Here is a 17268-nt window from a genome sequence, read left to right as displayed (position 1 = left end):
CTCCCCGCTCAACGCCACCCCCCTCCCCCTTTTCACCACCCAGTTCTTGGGAACTTGACTTTCACCCCCGCCAAAAGTGTGTTTGTGGCCCTGCCGCATTACAAGCTGAAAACATGGTTATTACATCAGTAAATTGCAGACGAAGGAAAACGGGAGTTCCGAAAGGAGGAAGAGGGGTCGAGGGGTTCGAGGGGTCAGAGGGTTACTTGTGGGCGTTGCAAAATGGGCGATGGATTGATGCTGTCTTGTGATGATTATGACAGCATGACGACTTATCTGAAACGACCTATTTGCCACCCCCTCAAGCCAGCTATTATGTCTAATTTAGTTTTTGTTCCTGTTTTTGCAATATGTCGACCATTAGCAGGGGGTGGGGGAAAGAACTGAGAGGATTGCCCATGACGCGGCAATAACTGACGATAAATCATAAACGAAACATCAATTCCAGCACTTGACCCTAAAAGGACTTCCCGTTGCGTCAAAATGGACAGCAATCTTGGCGCTCTCGTATGCTTAATATTTTTTAAGAAAGTAAGTAATATGTACAGTAAGAGACTGATCTGATCCCCATAGAAAATTCGTCAAATAAGCCGTGTCCTGGTCACGTGCCCTTAACTTTGTTGCAAATTAATTAATTGCCAAGAAGATGAAGACGGCAGCGGAGGAAGATTGATTAAGAGACAGCCACGATAACCCTTCAATGCGGCTGTCAACTTATCTATCACGCCAACAGCCAAAAAGGTTACACCCACCTCTTACCATTCACCCTATACACGGAGAAAAATAAATAGAAAATACTTATTAATATCTTCAAAGAACATTTTTAAATCAGAAAAATAATTTTATCAACTATCATCTATATTGTATTTTTATTTCGTTGTTTATTATTATTAATATTTATAGGTCCCTTTTCAGAAGTATTTTAATCTCCTTAAATAATTTAATTATGGTGGGTTAAAAAGGTATAATTAATTATTTTTCTCAGTGTCCCAGTTTTTCCTCTGACTTATTCGTTCTGATGATTTATCGACATTTCTGCGGAAATCGTTGTGCCAAAAGCCAAAACGAAATGAAACGTTTTCCGAAGCAGACAAGAGAGAGTTTTCGCCGGCGAAAAGGGACGGGGGATTTCGGAAAAGCTGGGGAGAGAGGTGGGAAAATTGCAGGGGATCAGACTTCAGGTTCGTCCATGTTCTTGGAGCGGAAACGCAATCGGCGCACTGCCAAAAATAAATTGATTACTGTCACGGAAATAGCTACAACACACATATTCCGTGGGGCCTGGCTGCTCCAAACTTTGTTTGTTAATCGATTTATTCGAAAGGGCACGAAGACGCGACTTACCCAAAAATGTCTTAGTAAGCGGCTTAAATCACAGGTGAAATTCTCGAGAGTAGCGGAAATTCAGGGGCTGTCTTCCGCTGGCGTCACTTTTATAGATCACGTGACATGGCAATAAATAGTTTGACCTGTCAATTAAAGACACCTGTAAGGTGCCTCAACCAAGTAGAGAAATACCTAGACAACTGGGAAAGGGGAAGTCTTAAAACTTTAGGTGAGGAGAAGACAAGCACGCACGCAATGTTCACGCTTTCAATTTGTGCGTGAGCGCGTGAGATACTTCTACATGATATGGTTATTGGATTAAGCAGTCGATTAGTCTTACCTGCGTCGATAACGATAATCTGATTAGACATTTGATTAAAGCTATTAAAAAGGTGATAAGTTCGATGTTCGATGGTGGTGACTTACATTTTTTTAAACTTAGTTATTAATATTAAAAAAAGGGAAAACGTGTGAGACAAGGATTATGATTTAATAAAAACAAAAAGTGTTTGAATTTGCCTTCTTTTCAATTTCTCCACAGAACTGAACTTTGCTTAAGTTTCCTTTTAGCTATCTGACGGCAAAGTTTTTGCTTGATTGCCCAGACAAAACCCCGAATCTCACACCCTTTCTTCTAAAAGAAAGAGGACATAGCGATTGATTGGCGGTAACAAATGTATTAGGAACTTTCTCTGTATAATTTCCGCATTTGCAAGGAATAGCGGACACCGTTCTATGGATACTTCACTTTAAATTGCACTTCCGTGCGAAAAATTGTTTATCGAAAACTTTCGTTGGGATTTTCAGCCACCTTTTAACCACCTACCCAATTCTCAGACAGTGTGAATAGAACGACGTTCGCCAAAAGACCCCTTTCAGCCCCGCCCCCTTTTCGCAGTGGCGTGTCGATAAAGTTTGCACCTATTGTCATTTTATTGATTTGTTATAAATTTCACACACTACACACACGCTTATCTTTTCATGCGCTTCCATTAAATGTAAATGACTGGAAAATGCCATATGCCCCGCCCACAATTTGAAACGGACACGCGCCGCCCCCACGGACAACCCTTTTGCCAGCTTATCTGCGAATTTTCAATAAGATTTCCTATCATTTTAAATTCCATTTTATTGCCAGTGCGAAATAAATGACCGGGTTGGAGAGTGGGAAAAGTGAGAAAGTCAAAAGCTTAAATGTGTGAACGTTAAAATAAATTGATACCGGGTAAGTTCTTTTCAGCTAGGAGTTTTTCAAGTGCGATTTTCCCGCCCGCTCCGCTGATGCTTATCGATTTGGCAACACCTTGAGGAAAATTGGTAACGGACTGGAAACAGCTGCGGATGCTGCCCGGAAAAATTGGGAACGTCTCGAGATTTCCTCTTTCGTTCACACTTGATTTGATAATCTGTCGTAAATTTAAACTTTTCACTTGTGAAACGCTCACAATTAAGTCACACTTTTAATGACGTGACGCAAATATTAAAACGGAACCACTTCCTGGGAAAAACCCACCCCTTGAGATCTTCCACCACCCTTGCAGCTGTTGACAGCGTCCAGTAGCTGGCTTTGTTTTTGTTGTGACTGCTGCGCTAATTAGCCGAGACGTGAAAATTTTTGCTTATTATTTTCCCTAAATTTTAACGACCTTCCTTCAAACGGAACTTGAACGGAGCCCATTTGGTAGATATTTTATATGGTGCAACATTTTGAAATTAGTATCTCGAGAATTACGGTTATTGTCAAAGTGAATTTTAATTAGTAAACTCCAAGTTTTGAGTGAGAACAGAAAGTGATGAGGTCCGGAATAAACAGAGCATGTCGAATCTCAGATGACTTTAGGAGTTTTGGATGGTCCGTAAAGTATATTAAAATTATTATTAGCTGAATGTTATTAAAATGAATTTCTGACACCTTTTTTTTATGGTAATTTTGTAAAGATATGCCTAATATTTAAAGCCTTCAGTGTGATCAAATCCTCTGAAAGTATGCTAAGAAAAGGTTTATCTTTTTACATGTCCAGTAATTCTACATAAGCGTAGAGAAAACGTCAAGTTTATGTAGAAATTAAATGCATAAATGTTGCCTTGAACTTCTAACTCCTAACAAAATGTCGTCTATTATAAAAGTAGTTTAAAATAAAACATAAATAAGAAACAGGTTTCTTGAAAAATATAAAATACCTTTATTTTTTTTGGCCGAATCATATATTTAGTATTATAACAGTTTAATAAAAGTAATTACTTAAATCACGAATTAACCTAGGTGTAAAATTATTATTTAAAACCGGAATATAACTGTAAACAGTTAAAACTCGTTAGCCTAAACATTATTCATCTAAAATCACGTAATAAATCTGTTAAACTCATTCCATTGTTCTTCCCATTAAAATAAACAGCTTGAAATAAAATCCCCTTCAGTCATTGCACTCGCAATTTCGATTATATAATCTGCATATTCACTCGGCCCTCAAAAGGTATACTTCCCTCCTCATCGCATATGCCCCTTGATTTGGAAATCTAATGGCCCACCGCAAATTACTCATGACTTGCGGGGAGTATGTGTCGGATACTTTGGGTTTTAGCGTATATATCGGAAAACTCTGTCGCGGCTAGAAGCAGGAAAATGCAACAGGGCAGTTTGCAACTCACGGCAATTGCTGTTAGCCAAGTTGACTATAAGCCGCTATTGCCTTGGCTTTCAGTTGATCGCGGATCGTGGCTGTGACCAGTTGCATTCTAAAAATTTGATAGGAAGTCAGAAGGTAACAGAAGACTTTAAAAGCAATAAAAACTTTGCAAGCCTCATGAAAAACAAATTTGTACAGTTTTATAATCCTTAAATTACCCAGAAAACAACTGTATCAAGTTGTTAATCAATCAACGGCAATAAAAACATACAATGTTGCAAATGGTTAGAAAATAAACAAAAAAAAAAACAAAAATTAACAAAAAAAAAACATGGGAATTAAAATAAACGATAAATGCCTAACCCAAAAAATATAATTGTTCTAAAAATAACCAAGTTTAGATTAAATTATAAGTCTAATAATTGTCATTAAACAGTGAACCAGAAAAATTCAAGTCCACAGCAACTAATTAAAAAAGTGTGAGCCGAAAATTGCTATAAAATTACATTTTCAGCCAAAGACCATGGTTTAATAATTGGGTGGACACCTCTTAATTGTCGCAACTTTGTAGAAAACGCTTGAGAAATCCGCCGCTTAAAGGTCTGTACAAAAGACAATTGCCAGTCAAATTCCGGTCACGATCTTAGCATATTCTCAGATAAAGTTGCAAGTGCAGCCAAGCAGCGCTGCAGATACAAAAGTATCTGACACACCAGAAAGCAATAGCAACCTTTTGTGTCCCATGAGTTAACTTTGATCTTTTGTGCAGACCCCGGATCGAATGGTGTTGCATTTGGCTAAGTGTTTCAATTATAAGACTTGTAAGTCTTTTTCTCATTTTGTCTAGCAATTACTTGAAATTTATAAGGAAAATTCTTATTTTCGCCGATAAGCTTACGTATGTAAAAGTGATGGCGCTAACAACTTTCAAGTTTAAACACAAATTAATACGTCATTACTAGACACCTAAGGTCTTAGCTTAGAATATATGTAAGCAATAAACGAAAACAAATAAACAGCACTGCAAATCTATGATAAGGTTGTAATAAAGACTATATGGGGGCCTATATATTTTACCTGAAAGCGGGCTCTTTTAATTGAGTGATTACTTTTACCGGAGCACAGAAAGAATCCGGAGAGATAGTGAAAAACAGAAAATATATAATATATTAATTAAATTAAATAAAAACAGAATTAAATCGGTGAAGCACTTACTTGTATTTATTGTATTTATTTGGAAAGCAAAGAGGTTTGCTATGCTGTCGCTAGCTCTTTTCTTGTTGACCTTGACTTTGGGGTCGCAATCCAATGAAGCGGCTCAAATCCTGGGTTTATTCCAACATCCCGGAAAGAGTCACTTTGACTTCTTCAGACCCATGTTCTTAGCCCTGGCGGAAAGGGGTCACAACATCAGCATGTATAGCTATTTTCCACTGGAAAAACCTGTGGCCAACTACACGGATTTCGTCTTCGAAGGAATGCCTCTTCTCACAGATATTGTAGACCTAAAGGTAATTAAGATACGATTTCTGGGAGAAAGATTACAATTATTGTCTTGCAGAATTTTGAATCGGAATGGATGCTTCTGGGTCTGCCCTTCAAGGTGCCCACCTTCTTTATGCTTAACGACTGGGGGTTGCGATCCTGTAGAGTGGCTCTAAATTCCCCCCTCATCACCCAGCTGCTTGAATCGCCCATCCGCTACGACGTCATAATCCTGGAGAATTTCTCCAACGATTGCATGGCAGCGGTGGCTCACCTGTTGAAAGCACCTGTTATCGCGTTGAGTAGCTGTGCGATAATGCCTTGGCACTACAAACGAATGGGCAGCCCGTTCATTAACCCCGTAATGCCCATGAATTTCCTGCCCTACACAGACGAGATGAGTCTGATCGATCGACTTAATAATTTCTTCCATTTTCACACCGTAAATACACTGTACAAGTGGGTATTACTTTTTGTGACCTTTAGAATGTAAGACATAATTATCTCCGATTTTCCCTTGAAAAGTTTGATTACCCAACCAGCCACTGATGCGCTGATCAGTCAGAGATTCGGACCCGGACTGCCACCCATTAACGATATCGTGAAGAATACGAGTCTAATGCTGATTAATCAGTATTACGCCCTAACCGGACCACGCCCCTATGCTCCAACTGTGGTGGAAGTGGGCGGGCTGCAAGTGGGTCCTCTAAAACCTCTGCCACAAGTAAGCTATTTTTCCTTTTCAGAGAAAATATTTTAAAATGTTACTAAACTTACCTAGAATTTTTAAAATTGAAAAATGACTTATTTTACCAAAAAAGTACATCCGACAGTTATCACAAAAATTCTGCAGGTCACCAAACTTTTTATCAAATAAACGATATCATTTAAATCATGTTTAAGAATATAAACAAAAGATTATACGGGCAAAATGTAAAATCTTCATAGCTATTTACATCTTAAATTAACAATATTTAATTATTGTCTTAACAGACGCTTGTTACTGATTAATTCAATTAGCCATGCTCTTTTGTTTTTTTTTGCAGATTATAAACTTGAAATCCAATAATCACTGAAAAACAACAAAAAGCATATTAAAAAGATTAGCAAACGTTCACGTTTTGTTAAGTAGGTCAACATTTGAAAGCATGCTTCGTTGTTATACAAACGCGTGCTGGCAAAGTTTTCGAATATATTTTTAAATCATAGACTTTCAGACTGCGATCTTAAAATAACATAAACATTGCAGACACTGTGACCACAAAGTATCCAGAGGGCCTATGCTTTTTAGACCAGATAAATTCTAGATATACTTCTTATATATCTCTTGTATAAAATAATTTTAATTAAGAGATGTATATTAAATCTCATTTCAGCATCTACTAGATATTTTGGATCGCTCTCCAAATGGTATCATTTATATCAGCTGGGGATCCATGGTCAACACAAACACACTGCCTTCAGCCAAAAAGAAAGAGCTTTTCCAGAGCATTTCGCAGTTGAAGGAATACAACTTTTTAATGCGCTGGAAAAGTGAAAAGTCCATGCACAAAGATAAGCCATCAAATCTCTATACTTTCGACTGGTTGCCCCAAAGAGATCTGTTGTGTCATCCGAAAGTCAAGGCCTTCGTTTCCCATGGAGGACTTTTGGGCACCACGGAGGCTGTTCATTGTGGAGTTCCAATGCTATTGACACCATTCTACGGCGATCAGTTTCTCAATTCCGGGGCCATTAAACAGAGGGGCTTCGGAGTAATCGTTGACTTCAGTAATTTCGATGCGGATCACTTAGTCAGGGGACTGCGAACTATACTTGATCATAAGTAAGAGTTAAAATTCAAGTTAAGATTTATTGTTTCAATTCTAAGATTTTTATAACAAGTAATTTTACTATAATAATCCCTTTAATTTCTTGCAGATTTGCGGACAATGTTCGCCGATCCACTGAAGCGTTCAGGCGACGGCCCATTCCCCCGCTCGAATTAGCTATCTGGTGGATAGAGCATGTGATAAAATCTGGAGGAGCCCCCCTGATGCAAAGTGAAGCCAGACATATCAACTGGATCGTCTACAACTCGATCGATGTTTACCTGTTCTGTCTGGCAATCGTATGGCTGCTGAGTGTCGCTTTCTGGAAGCTCATTAAGGGGATCGGATCAACTTTTAAACGGGGGAAAATCTCTAGAAATACTAAAACAAAGAAACAATAAATGCTTAGTTCAACGAACGTAAAACGATTAAGTGATCATGTCTTATTTTTGTTTCATTCATAAGAAAATAAAATAAACATATGCGGGGAAAAGTTGCTTGCTCCATTAAAAATCAAGGTCCACCAAAAATATTAGCAAGACTTAAACCCATTTTTTAATTTAAACCCATTAATATGTCAAGAAAGCAATTTTCGTTTTAATAATTAATTAAAATTATGTTTTCTATGCATAAATAAAACGTATCCGAATATATAATTAAAGTTACATCATAAAGCTTTCTGCGAACGCAAAGTTCAACAAACCAAAACTGATACTGAGAACTGCTTTCACTTTTAATTTAATATTATCAGTCACTATCAATAATGAGTGTCATTAGCATTGTCATTTTCTAAACATTAAAAAATCACTGGAATATTAAAGGCCCTAATACAATATTAAAAAATTTACATATTATTTAGGTCGGTCATTAGTTATTGATTTTAATTGGGCATAATATGTTAGTGTTTGTACAAATGCTATCAATAGTCTTGTGGCGCCTTGCTAGCATGGAAAATTTTAAAAGTTCCGAAAAAATATTACGCAAATCGAAACTTGTACTTGTCGTTTACATACATATGTAAGTACGTTTTGGAACGACAAAAACGAACCCGTATCAACTAAATGTAAACACCCTGGGGACGCCTTGAAGCTCAAAATGTGTGCGTTGACTGATAAACATTCGCCAGACTCGTCTGAACTTTTGTTGCTTAATTGACTTTCTACAGCCGGTAGTTGGGTCTCGTGCACAAGGGCAAATATTCTACTCTCCCCATTGTCAGACTCAAAACTGCTCTCTCTATATAGCACCCTTGGCTTTCCTTATGGGAGTGAACGAAAGGCCGAAAAAAGCTCCGAGCAAAGATCGGTGATGTCAATTAAAGCGTGAAAATATTTAAAAGGCAGCTAAGATTTATAAAAGTACCGAGCGTAAGAATACAATGGATACTAAATAATAACAGTTGGAAAGAAATTACATTTATTATAGTTTATTATAAAAAAATTTCTCCTAAAAGAAAAAGTAATTGTTATCATATATTTATTTTGTTTCTATTCTGAGTAATAATTTAAAATACTTCATAATTCCGTGTAATCATTTCATTTAAATATTTTTGTTATCAAAAACATACACAAATTTAGTTTCATATTTCTTGCACAACTTAAAAATTTTAATTTATATTAATAACAGGCAGTTCCATTGTACAAATTTTAAAACTGATAAATTAATTTAACTAAAATTTATTTTCGTAACAATAAAGAATGGTTTCCAAAAATATTTTCCGATTTAAAAATGAAAGTTTAGCTAAAATATAGCTATAGTCGCAACTCCGCCGAAGACTGAGATTGATTTCCGATCGCTGACTGAGCAATTTCGGCCTGTGTGGATTTGGGTGCTGCTCTTGTCGAGCGTTGACCGAAAAGCTTTCCATTCGGCTGCATTTCTCTGAATTTAGTCAGTCGCTCGTCGACAGTCGAACAAGTAGGTAAGAGTGGAAGGTGAAAGAAACAGGATTCAAGTTCGAATCTGACGATTCGGCATTTTGGATATTTTGTGTGTGTATCCAGTTCAGCGGTTCAATTGAACTTGGGAGAAAAGAGCCCTCGCAAGGCAATAATTGTGAATTTATTAGCGAGTGCAGTGCGGATTGTGATGCAATTGCCGTGGCTTTTGTTGTGCTTGTGTTTTCCTTTAGTACTTTCGCCCGCATTCTTTACATAATTTCCCTGCATTTCTTGCATTCGCGACATGCGCATTGCCGCCTACCGCCTCACTCAAGGTCGAACGAAAATACTGCAAAACCAAGGAACCCAACAGGCAACAAGTGTTTTTGCACCCGGTACTCGTGAACATTCAGGGAATATTGTGTTTTAGGAATATTTTGTGATCGATAAGATTCCTGCATTAGTCAGCATTATATTGGGTGACAGCTCATTTCAGCCTTTTACTGCTTTCGAATAGTAATTAGTAATTACAAACCCCAGTTTTCAGATAAACAATTAGACACCCAAAAAGTAGCGGAAATATTAAAACCACACACGGAAGTTTATATTTATATCTGTAATTTAATGACACACATTAAGCTGTAAGCAAAGTGCCAATACTGAGTATTATTTTAAATCCATTTTAATATTTTAATTTCAAAATTTCAGAAAAATATTTAATTTTATTTTTTAATATAAGTGCTTGTGCATTTTTAGGAATACTGAGTATTATTTAAAACCCATTTTAATATTTTAAACTCAAAATGCTTAAATATTTTAAATTTTACTGCTCGTGCATTTTTTAGGAATTTTAAACATTTTTAACTTTAATGTTTTCTTTTATTCTAATTTCAAAAATGTTTTACTATTACTATGCCTTAATAATAGGTTTTTTAAGCATTTTGTTATCTCCCTATTCTATTATTTTAGCCGCCTACGCAAAATCATATTTTCTCTCAATTATTTTAATTTTAAATTGCAAATTGATATTTAAATTGTCTTATAAACGTAGACTATAAACCTTATTTATTTATAGATTATAATAATTATTTCAATGTTTCTTAATTTTTAAAAGGTAAAATGTGGTCGCCGTTGGTTCTTCTAGTCTTTTTGACCCTGGCCCTAAGCCAACCTGATGGGTTGGTCGAGGCCGCTGGTCCGCTGAAGGTGCTGGGCCTCTTCCCCCATCCAGGAGTCAGCCACTTCCACTTCTTCCACCCCATCATGAGGGGTCTGGCCGAGGCGGGACATGACGTGAGCGTGGTTTCCCACTTCCCGGACAAGCATCCGGTTGTCCGTTACAAGGATTTCCCCTTGACCGGGATGGAAAAGCTCACGAACAGCGTGGATCTCAAGGTGAGTGAAAAGGGGATTCACATGGGAAATGTACTATTGTTCATATTTAAATTACATCGGAGCCTCAATTTTTAATAGCCTATTGTCAGAGTAAAATTATAATGATCTTAAATCACTTAAAATATATACCTTCTTTGTTTCCTAATACTTTTTTTAAACGCCCTTTAGTTCTTTGAGAAGCGCACATTCTACAATCATTTCGTGGAGTTCTTTCTGCTCAACGAGTGGGGAAAACAGGCCTGCAATATGACCCTCCGTTCGGAGGCACTGCAGCAGATCCTGAAGCGCCCGGGCCGCTTTGATGTGATCATAATGGAGCAGTTCAACTCGGACTGTATGATGGGCGTGGCCCATCAACTCCAGGCCCCTGTGATCGCGCTGAGCAGCTGTGTGATGATGCCGTGGCACTATGAGCGAATGGGAGCCCCATTGATATCCTCCCACGTCCCGGCGCTTTTCATGGCCCAGTCGCAGGACATGGACTTTGGCGGACGCCTGGCCAATTGGTTCAGCACCCACGCCTTGAACTGGATGTACAAGTAAGTGAAATATAATGACTTTCGCAGAATTAAATAACAATTATTTTCGTTTCCTGATATTTATTTAAGATTACTATCTGTACCCGCTGCCGATGCCCTGGTTCAGTACAAATTCGGCCACGATGTGCCCTCGGTGGGAGAGCTGGTGAAGAACACATCCCTGTTCTTTGTGAACCAACACTATTCGCTGTCGGGACCCAAGCCCATGCCCCCCAACGTTATCGAACTGGGCGGCATACACATCCAGAAGTCGAAGCCCCTGCCCGCCGATCTTCAGCGCATTTTGGATAACGCCGAGGAAGGAGTGATCCTGATCAGTTGGGGATCCATGATCCGGGCGAACTCCCTGTCGGCCGCCAAGCGGGATGGTATTGTACGGGCTGTGGCTCGATTGAAGCAGAAGGTCATCTGGAAGTGGGAGAACGATACGCTGCCCAATCAGCCGCCCAATATGCACATTATGAAGTGGCTGCCCCAACGCGATATCCTCTGCCATCCGAACGTGAAGGTGTTCATGTCGCACGGTGGTCTCATGGGCACCTCGGAGGCAGCCTACTGCGGAGTTCCAGTTGTGGCCACGCCCATGTATGGCGATCAGTTCGTCAATACCGCCGCCCTAGTGCAACGCGGCATGGGAACCATCCTGAACTTCGAGGATATCGGGGAGAACACGGTGATGCGGGCCTTGAAAAAGGCCTTGGACAAGAAGTGAGTCTGACATAGATACGAATATATTCTTAACTAATTATATGTATTTTATTTTAGATACTACGATGCCGCCAAGGTCGTCTCGCACTCGTTCAACCACCGCCCACAGCAGGCCCTGCAAACCGCTCTTTGGTGGGTGGAGCATGTGGCCCACACGGGTGGAGCTCCTCTGCTGAAACCCAGTGCAGTGGAGATGTCCCGATTCGTGTACTACTCCCTGGACTGCTATGCTGTTTTGGCCCTAATCCTGGCCAGCGTCATCGGCAGTTGGGTGTGGCTCCTTCGACTCTGCTGCGGCTCCAGTTCCGCCCAGAAGACTAAGAGGGATTAGAGGGTCTCTTCTTCGTGCCGCTTCGTTTGTGGTGTATGTGATATTTTATATGTTCCGTGTAAGAGACTTTTAAGTGTAAAGACGCCTCCTCTCAAGGACTTTATTATGTAATCTTAGTGACGCCAAATTAAATATAATGTTTAATACAATTGGTATTTACCCGTTAAAAAATAATACAGTTTGTTTTCGAGAAACAAAAGCAATTGCACAATTATTTATTCAGCATACTTTAAGGGGTATATTAATATTATTTATTTTATAACACAACATTAAAATAGTGGAAAATATTGACTGGTTCGGAATGGCTAGATCGACTTGGCTGCGGATGTTGTTCAAGAATATATAAAAACATTAAAGATTGGAAGGTTTAGAACCGGAAATCTCTACCTAAAACTAAACTACCATTAAACCATAGCGGCAAGTACTATTTTGTGTGTTTAAAATTAATAAAAATTATAAAATAAATACAACATGTTACCCGTTTGTTAAAAAAATAAATGTAATATAACAATATATTAAAATATTTTTTTTTTATTTGTATAATTGGTAAAACAAAAAAGAATATGCTAGTAAAGTTTTCTTGATTTTTCGATTAACTGAAGGAGATAAGAAAAAAGTTAGCTTACCTACTCTTAGGTTCTTTAAAACCAAATTAATATTTAATGTTTTTATCCTTACCGCCTGTTAATAATAACATAATTATGTTATTAATAATATAATTTAAGATTCCACTAATATTTTACTCCACAGAACTCGAAATCTTTAAATGAAAAAAAGAAGAGAGACGAATAAAGCGAAGAGTATTTTCATATTTTACATAATGCTCTTAAAAGATTAGCGTCTGAACCGGGTGCGTGTTTGTTTCGATTATGTATGTGCGATCTTATAAAAGTATATGTATGTTTTCGCCGCCTAATCGAGCTCTTTCCGTACTCGTCCGTGTCAGTTGATGATCATCTTTTGGCCGTTCCGGATCTCTTTCCCTGTGCGAGACAAACGCCGGTGACTATTTTTTGTGTTTTCTAATTGCATATGAAAAAAGAAAGATTGAAATTAGCATTAGGTAAATTTAGAAGTACATTCCTCAATCTCACGCGTGGCACAGTAAAAATTCCTATCATGAAAATCGATTTCATAAGGGCTTGTCACGCTGACTCAACTTGAACTTGACTCTTTCTCCATGTATTGCAGCAATATGTGTGTTTGGAAGGGTTTCTGCCTGCTGGCGTTACTTTCTCTGGTAGTTTGCGGCGATTCCCTGCGCATCCTGGGTCTGTTTCCCCATCCAGCCATGAGTCACTTCAAGTTCTTTCATCCAATTATGCGTGGATTAGCCGAGGCTGGTCACAGTGTGGATGTAATCAGTCCCTTTGCGGACAAGGAGCCGCCAAAAGGGTACAAGGACTATCTGCTGCCACCGTCCACTTTGACGGACACTATTAATTTAGAGGTAAGTTGTAAAGATAATGAGACAAAGCTGTTAGATTAAGCGAAAAAACATAATATTAATCATTGTATCAACACATTTTAAGCCAAAAGAATTTTTAAATTGTTAAAAGAGTTAAATTTGCAATAAAAAGTGAGAATATCTTAATAAACGTTGTACATAATTTGCCATATATCTACTTTATAATTGGTAACATTTGAACTCTGAGCAAAAAACGCCCTATCATGCCTTAAAAATATTCACATATGTATATGGCCCAACAAAAGTAGAGAAAATGTTTTGTCTGTTTTATTATATACAACATTGCTAAAAATTATATTAATCTTGTATAATATAATTCTAATAGGACTTCGAGCGCCCCTACCACTACCTCTTCCACTATATAGAGTTCTTTGTTCTGTATAAAATGGGAAAAGAGGACTGCAACACCACCCTGCATAGCCAAGCCCTTTCTGCGATCCTGAAGCATCCGCCTGGTTACTACGATGTCATCCTACTGGAGCAATTCAATAACGATTGTGTGATGAGTGTGGCCCATGTGCTTCAAGCTCCGGTGATTGGCATGAGCAGTTGTGCTTTGATGCCCTGGCATTACGAGCGATTTGGTGCTCCTCTGATCCCATCCTATGTATCCGCACTTTTCCAGGGTCAATCGCAGGAGATGTCCTTTGCGGGACGATTGGGCAACTGGATTACTGTTCACTCCCTGAACTTACTGTACAAGTGAGTAATCTCTCTAGTACTTTTATCAATTAACTGGATTTAATAAATCTCTCTAGAATCTTCACAGTTCCCGCCGCCAATGCCTTGATCCGCCAGAGATTCGGTCCGGGATTGCCGTCCACGGAAGATATGGTCAGGAATACTTCTCTGATGCTGGTCAACCAGCACTTCTCGCTGAGTGGACCAAAACCTCTGCCTCCGAATATCATAGAAGTCGGCGGTGTGCACATTAGTCCACCGAAACCTTTGCCCTCTGATCTGCAGCAAATTCTGGATAATGCCCCAAAAGGAGTCATCCTCATAAGCTGGGGCTCTCAACTAAAAGCGAGTTCCCTTCCCGCTGCCCGACGAGATGGTATAGTTCGAGCAATTGGAAAACTGGAGCAGCAGGTGATCTGGAAGTATGAGAACGATACTCTGCCGAACAAGCCAGAAAATCTTCATATAAGGAAGTGGCTGCCTCAGCGTGACATCCTTGCTCATCCCAATCTGAGGGTATTTATGTCCCATGGCGGCTTGATGGGCACCACGGAGGCGGTGGCCAGTGGAGTGCCCATTGTGGGTGTGCCCATCTACGGCGATCAGTCGCTCAATATTGCCTCGTTGGTTCAGCGAGGAATGGCCCTGCAGTTGGATCTACGGAAACTGGATGAGAATACCGTATTTGAAGCGTTAGCCAAGGCACTTCATCCATCTTTTAAAACCAGAGCCCAGGAGGTGGCCTCGGCCTACAACAATCGCATCCAGAATCCCTTGGAGACGGCCATCTGGTGGGTGGAACATGTGGCGGAGACCAAGGGAGCTCCTTTGACCCAACCAAGTGCCGTGCATCTCTCCCGCTTCGTCTACCACTCCCTGGATGTTTACTTTGTGGTTTTCCTAGTCCTGTTGCTGCCTGTGATTACCTTTCTGGGATTAATCCGATTGTGTAGAAGAGGAAAGCCTAAAGGTGACTCCAAGCTGAAACGCAAACGAAACTAGTCTATAGATTACATTCAGTCTAACTGGTTTGTTTTGGTTCTTGCACACACAAAAAAAAAACTTAGTAAAATCAACTGTAATAATTGTCAAACAGGCCCCAACCAGCAAAATTGTCAATTCTACTAAGTAAATTGTCATTTCACAACAACAAAATACACACAATTAGCAAAGACACAAACCCAAAGCAAAAACAAAATACACGTAACTATTTTAATAGTTACGTAACTATCTTTGTTGGTCAATTTTACCAAGCAATTTTTTTTGTGTGCAACATATGTTCAATTTTAAGTAAAACTTTTAGTATTGGCAATCAGGAAAAAAAGGTCTCAATCGAATTTGAAAAATTAACAGTTCACTTTTAATAAAAATATTTAAAAAACATCAGTTCCAATCCCCTACAACTTTGCCTTGGAGGCACCCGGGAAGCCCAGCCTATACAGAGCCACCACCACAGCTCCTCCCAAACCAAGATTGTGCTGCAGAGCCAACTGGGCATTGGGCACCTGGCGTTTCTCAGCCAATCCACGGAGCTGCCAGCAGAGCTCAGCACATTGAGCCAGTCCAGTGGCTCCCAGAGGATGTCCCTTGGAGATCAGACCACCACTGGGGTTCACCACAAACTTTCCTCCGTAGGTATTGTCTCCCGCGTCGATGAACTCACCGGCCTTGCCCTCTCCACACAGTCCAAGTGCCTCGTAAGTGACCAGTTCGTTGGCCGAGAAGCAATCGTGCAGCTCCACCACCTGAACATCCTGCGGTTTGTAGCCGCTCTTGGCGAACAGACGCTGAGTGGCCAAACGGGTCATGTCAGTTCCGGCGATCTTCATCAGGCTCTTGTCGGCGAAGGTGGAGGCCGGGTCACTGGCCATCTCCATGCCCACAATCTCCACAGCCTGCTTCTCCAGTCCATGACGGCGGACGAAGGCCTCGGAGGCCAAGATGGCAGCTCCAGATCCGTCGGAGGTGGGGCAGCACTGCAGCTTGGTCAGCACTCCCTCCACAACCTGCGGCGACTTCATAATCTGTTCCAGAGTGTACTCATCGCGGAACTGCGAGTAGCTGAAAGCAAGAAATGGGTAAAGATAATATTAAACCAGCTGCATACAGCCCTTGGAGTGGATGATGGTCTACGGTCTACTTATTTCTCTGCTTCGAGCGATAAGATAAACGCACGAGTGAGGTGAACTTTCGACCGAACTTACGGATTGTTAACCGAGTGCTTGTGGTTCTTCCAGGCGATCTTGCCGAAATGCTCGGGCTTGGTGCCGTACTTCTGCATGTGCTCCTTGCCAGCGTTGCCGAAGATCTGGGCGGCCATGGGACCAGCTCCGATCTCGGTCAGCTCACCCATCTCGGTGATGTGACGCTCCATGGGATTGGCGCGATCAAAGTACTATTGGTAGATGAAATCAGTGAGAAAAGGAATTGGTAGGGTGTTAAGTGATGTACCTTTGAGGACAGGGATCCCCGCTCCATCTTCTCGAATCCCAAAGCCAGGACGCAGTCGGCGTTTCCGCCCTCGACGATCTGCTTGGCCAGATAGAGAGCACTCGATCCCGTGGAGCAGTTGTTGTTCACATTGTACACCGGAATGCCGGTCATTCCCACCTCGTAGATCGCCCGCTGTCCGCAGGTGGAGTCTCCGTACACGTAGCCAGCCACCGCCTGCTGCACTTCCTCGAACTTGATGCCCGCATCCTGGAGAGCTTTCGTGACAGCCTCCTTGGCGAAGTCCGGGTAGCAAACATCCGCTCGGCGTCCGGGCTTTTCGAACTACATAACGGAAATTAGAACAAGAAGATCGCGAAGATATTATAATCCAAGGCGGCACAAAGGTCAGTCTTCTGCAGGCGAACCTTGGTCATGCCCACTCCGATAACGTAAACTCTGGTCTTGGTCATTCTTTGGCTGTTTGTACTCTGCGGGATCACGGATCGGACTTTCTATATCGACTGAGGTGGATCAACAGGTTGTCGGCTTATATACGCTAGATATGATAACAACAGAGGTGCTGG

General features: G+C 40.4%; 4 protein-coding genes across 8 annotated transcripts; 3 read left to right on the top strand and 1 right to left on the bottom strand.

The window, feature by feature from the left end:
- Positions 1-2532: 2532 nt before the first annotated feature.
- Positions 2533-7685, top strand: Ugt36F1 (UDP-glycosyltransferase family 36 member F1). 4 transcript variants are annotated; one of them, XM_070211660.1, is made up of 6 exons: positions 2533-2551; positions 5201-5464; positions 5515-5897; positions 5964-6162; positions 6815-7263; positions 7359-7685. In XM_070211660.1, exons 2-6 carry the CDS (start codon positions 5210-5212, stop codon positions 7648-7650), a joined length of 1578 nt encoding a protein of 525 aa, XP_070067761.1. In that variant the 5' UTR covers positions 2533-2551; positions 5201-5209; the 3' UTR covers positions 7651-7685. The 4 variants fall into 4 exon arrangements, with proteins under 4 accessions (XP_070067761.1, XP_070067762.1, XP_017001682.2 ...); XM_070211661.1 differs by lacking the exon at positions 2533-2551 and adding an exon at positions 2997-3007 and having other exon boundaries at positions 5196-5464; XM_017146193.3 differs by lacking the exon at positions 2533-2551 and adding an exon at positions 3991-4088.
- Positions 7686-9069: 1384 nt separating this feature from the next.
- On the top strand, positions 9070-12301 carry Ugt36D1 (UDP-glycosyltransferase family 36 member D1). Its single transcript, XM_017146249.3, has 5 exons — positions 9070-9170; positions 10244-10524; positions 10693-11063; positions 11133-11771; positions 11829-12301. The coding sequence occupies exons 2-5, from the start codon at positions 10249-10251 to the stop codon at positions 12100-12102; spliced, it is 1560 nt and encodes a 519-aa protein (XP_017001738.2). The 5' UTR covers positions 9070-9170; positions 10244-10248; the 3' UTR covers positions 12103-12301.
- Positions 12302-13043: 742 nt separating this feature from the next.
- Ugt36E1 (UDP-glycosyltransferase family 36 member E1) lies at positions 13044-15637 on the top strand. 2 transcript variants are annotated; one of them, XM_070211602.1, is made up of 4 exons: positions 13044-13165; positions 13294-13552; positions 13896-14272; positions 14329-15637. In XM_070211602.1, the coding sequence occupies exons 2-4, from the start codon at positions 13298-13300 to the stop codon at positions 15251-15253; spliced, it is 1557 nt and encodes a 518-aa protein (XP_070067703.1). In that variant the 5' UTR covers positions 13044-13165; positions 13294-13297; the 3' UTR covers positions 15254-15637. The 2 variants fall into 2 exon arrangements, with proteins under 2 accessions (XP_070067703.1, XP_017001726.3); XM_017146237.3 differs by having other exon boundaries at positions 13050-13104.
- LOC108060521 (sterol carrier protein 2) lies at positions 15589-17266 on the bottom strand. Its single transcript, XM_017146238.3, has 4 exons — positions 17110-17266; positions 16703-17026; positions 16456-16646; positions 15589-16312 (listed from the first exon to the last, which is right to left on the bottom strand). The coding sequence occupies exons 1-4, from the start codon at positions 17152-17154 to the stop codon at positions 15649-15651; spliced, it is 1224 nt and encodes a 407-aa protein (XP_017001727.2). The 5' UTR covers positions 17155-17266; the 3' UTR covers positions 15589-15648.
- Between the last annotated feature and the right edge of the window lie 2 nt (positions 17267-17268).

The sequence above is a fragment of the Drosophila takahashii genome, chromosome 2L, assembly GCF_030179915.1.
Source record: "Drosophila takahashii strain IR98-3 E-12201 chromosome 2L, DtakHiC1v2, whole genome shotgun sequence".
Classification (NCBI taxonomy): domain Eukaryota; kingdom Metazoa; phylum Arthropoda; class Insecta; order Diptera; family Drosophilidae; genus Drosophila; species Drosophila takahashii.
This window is presented reverse-complemented; position numbering and strand designations above follow the sequence as displayed.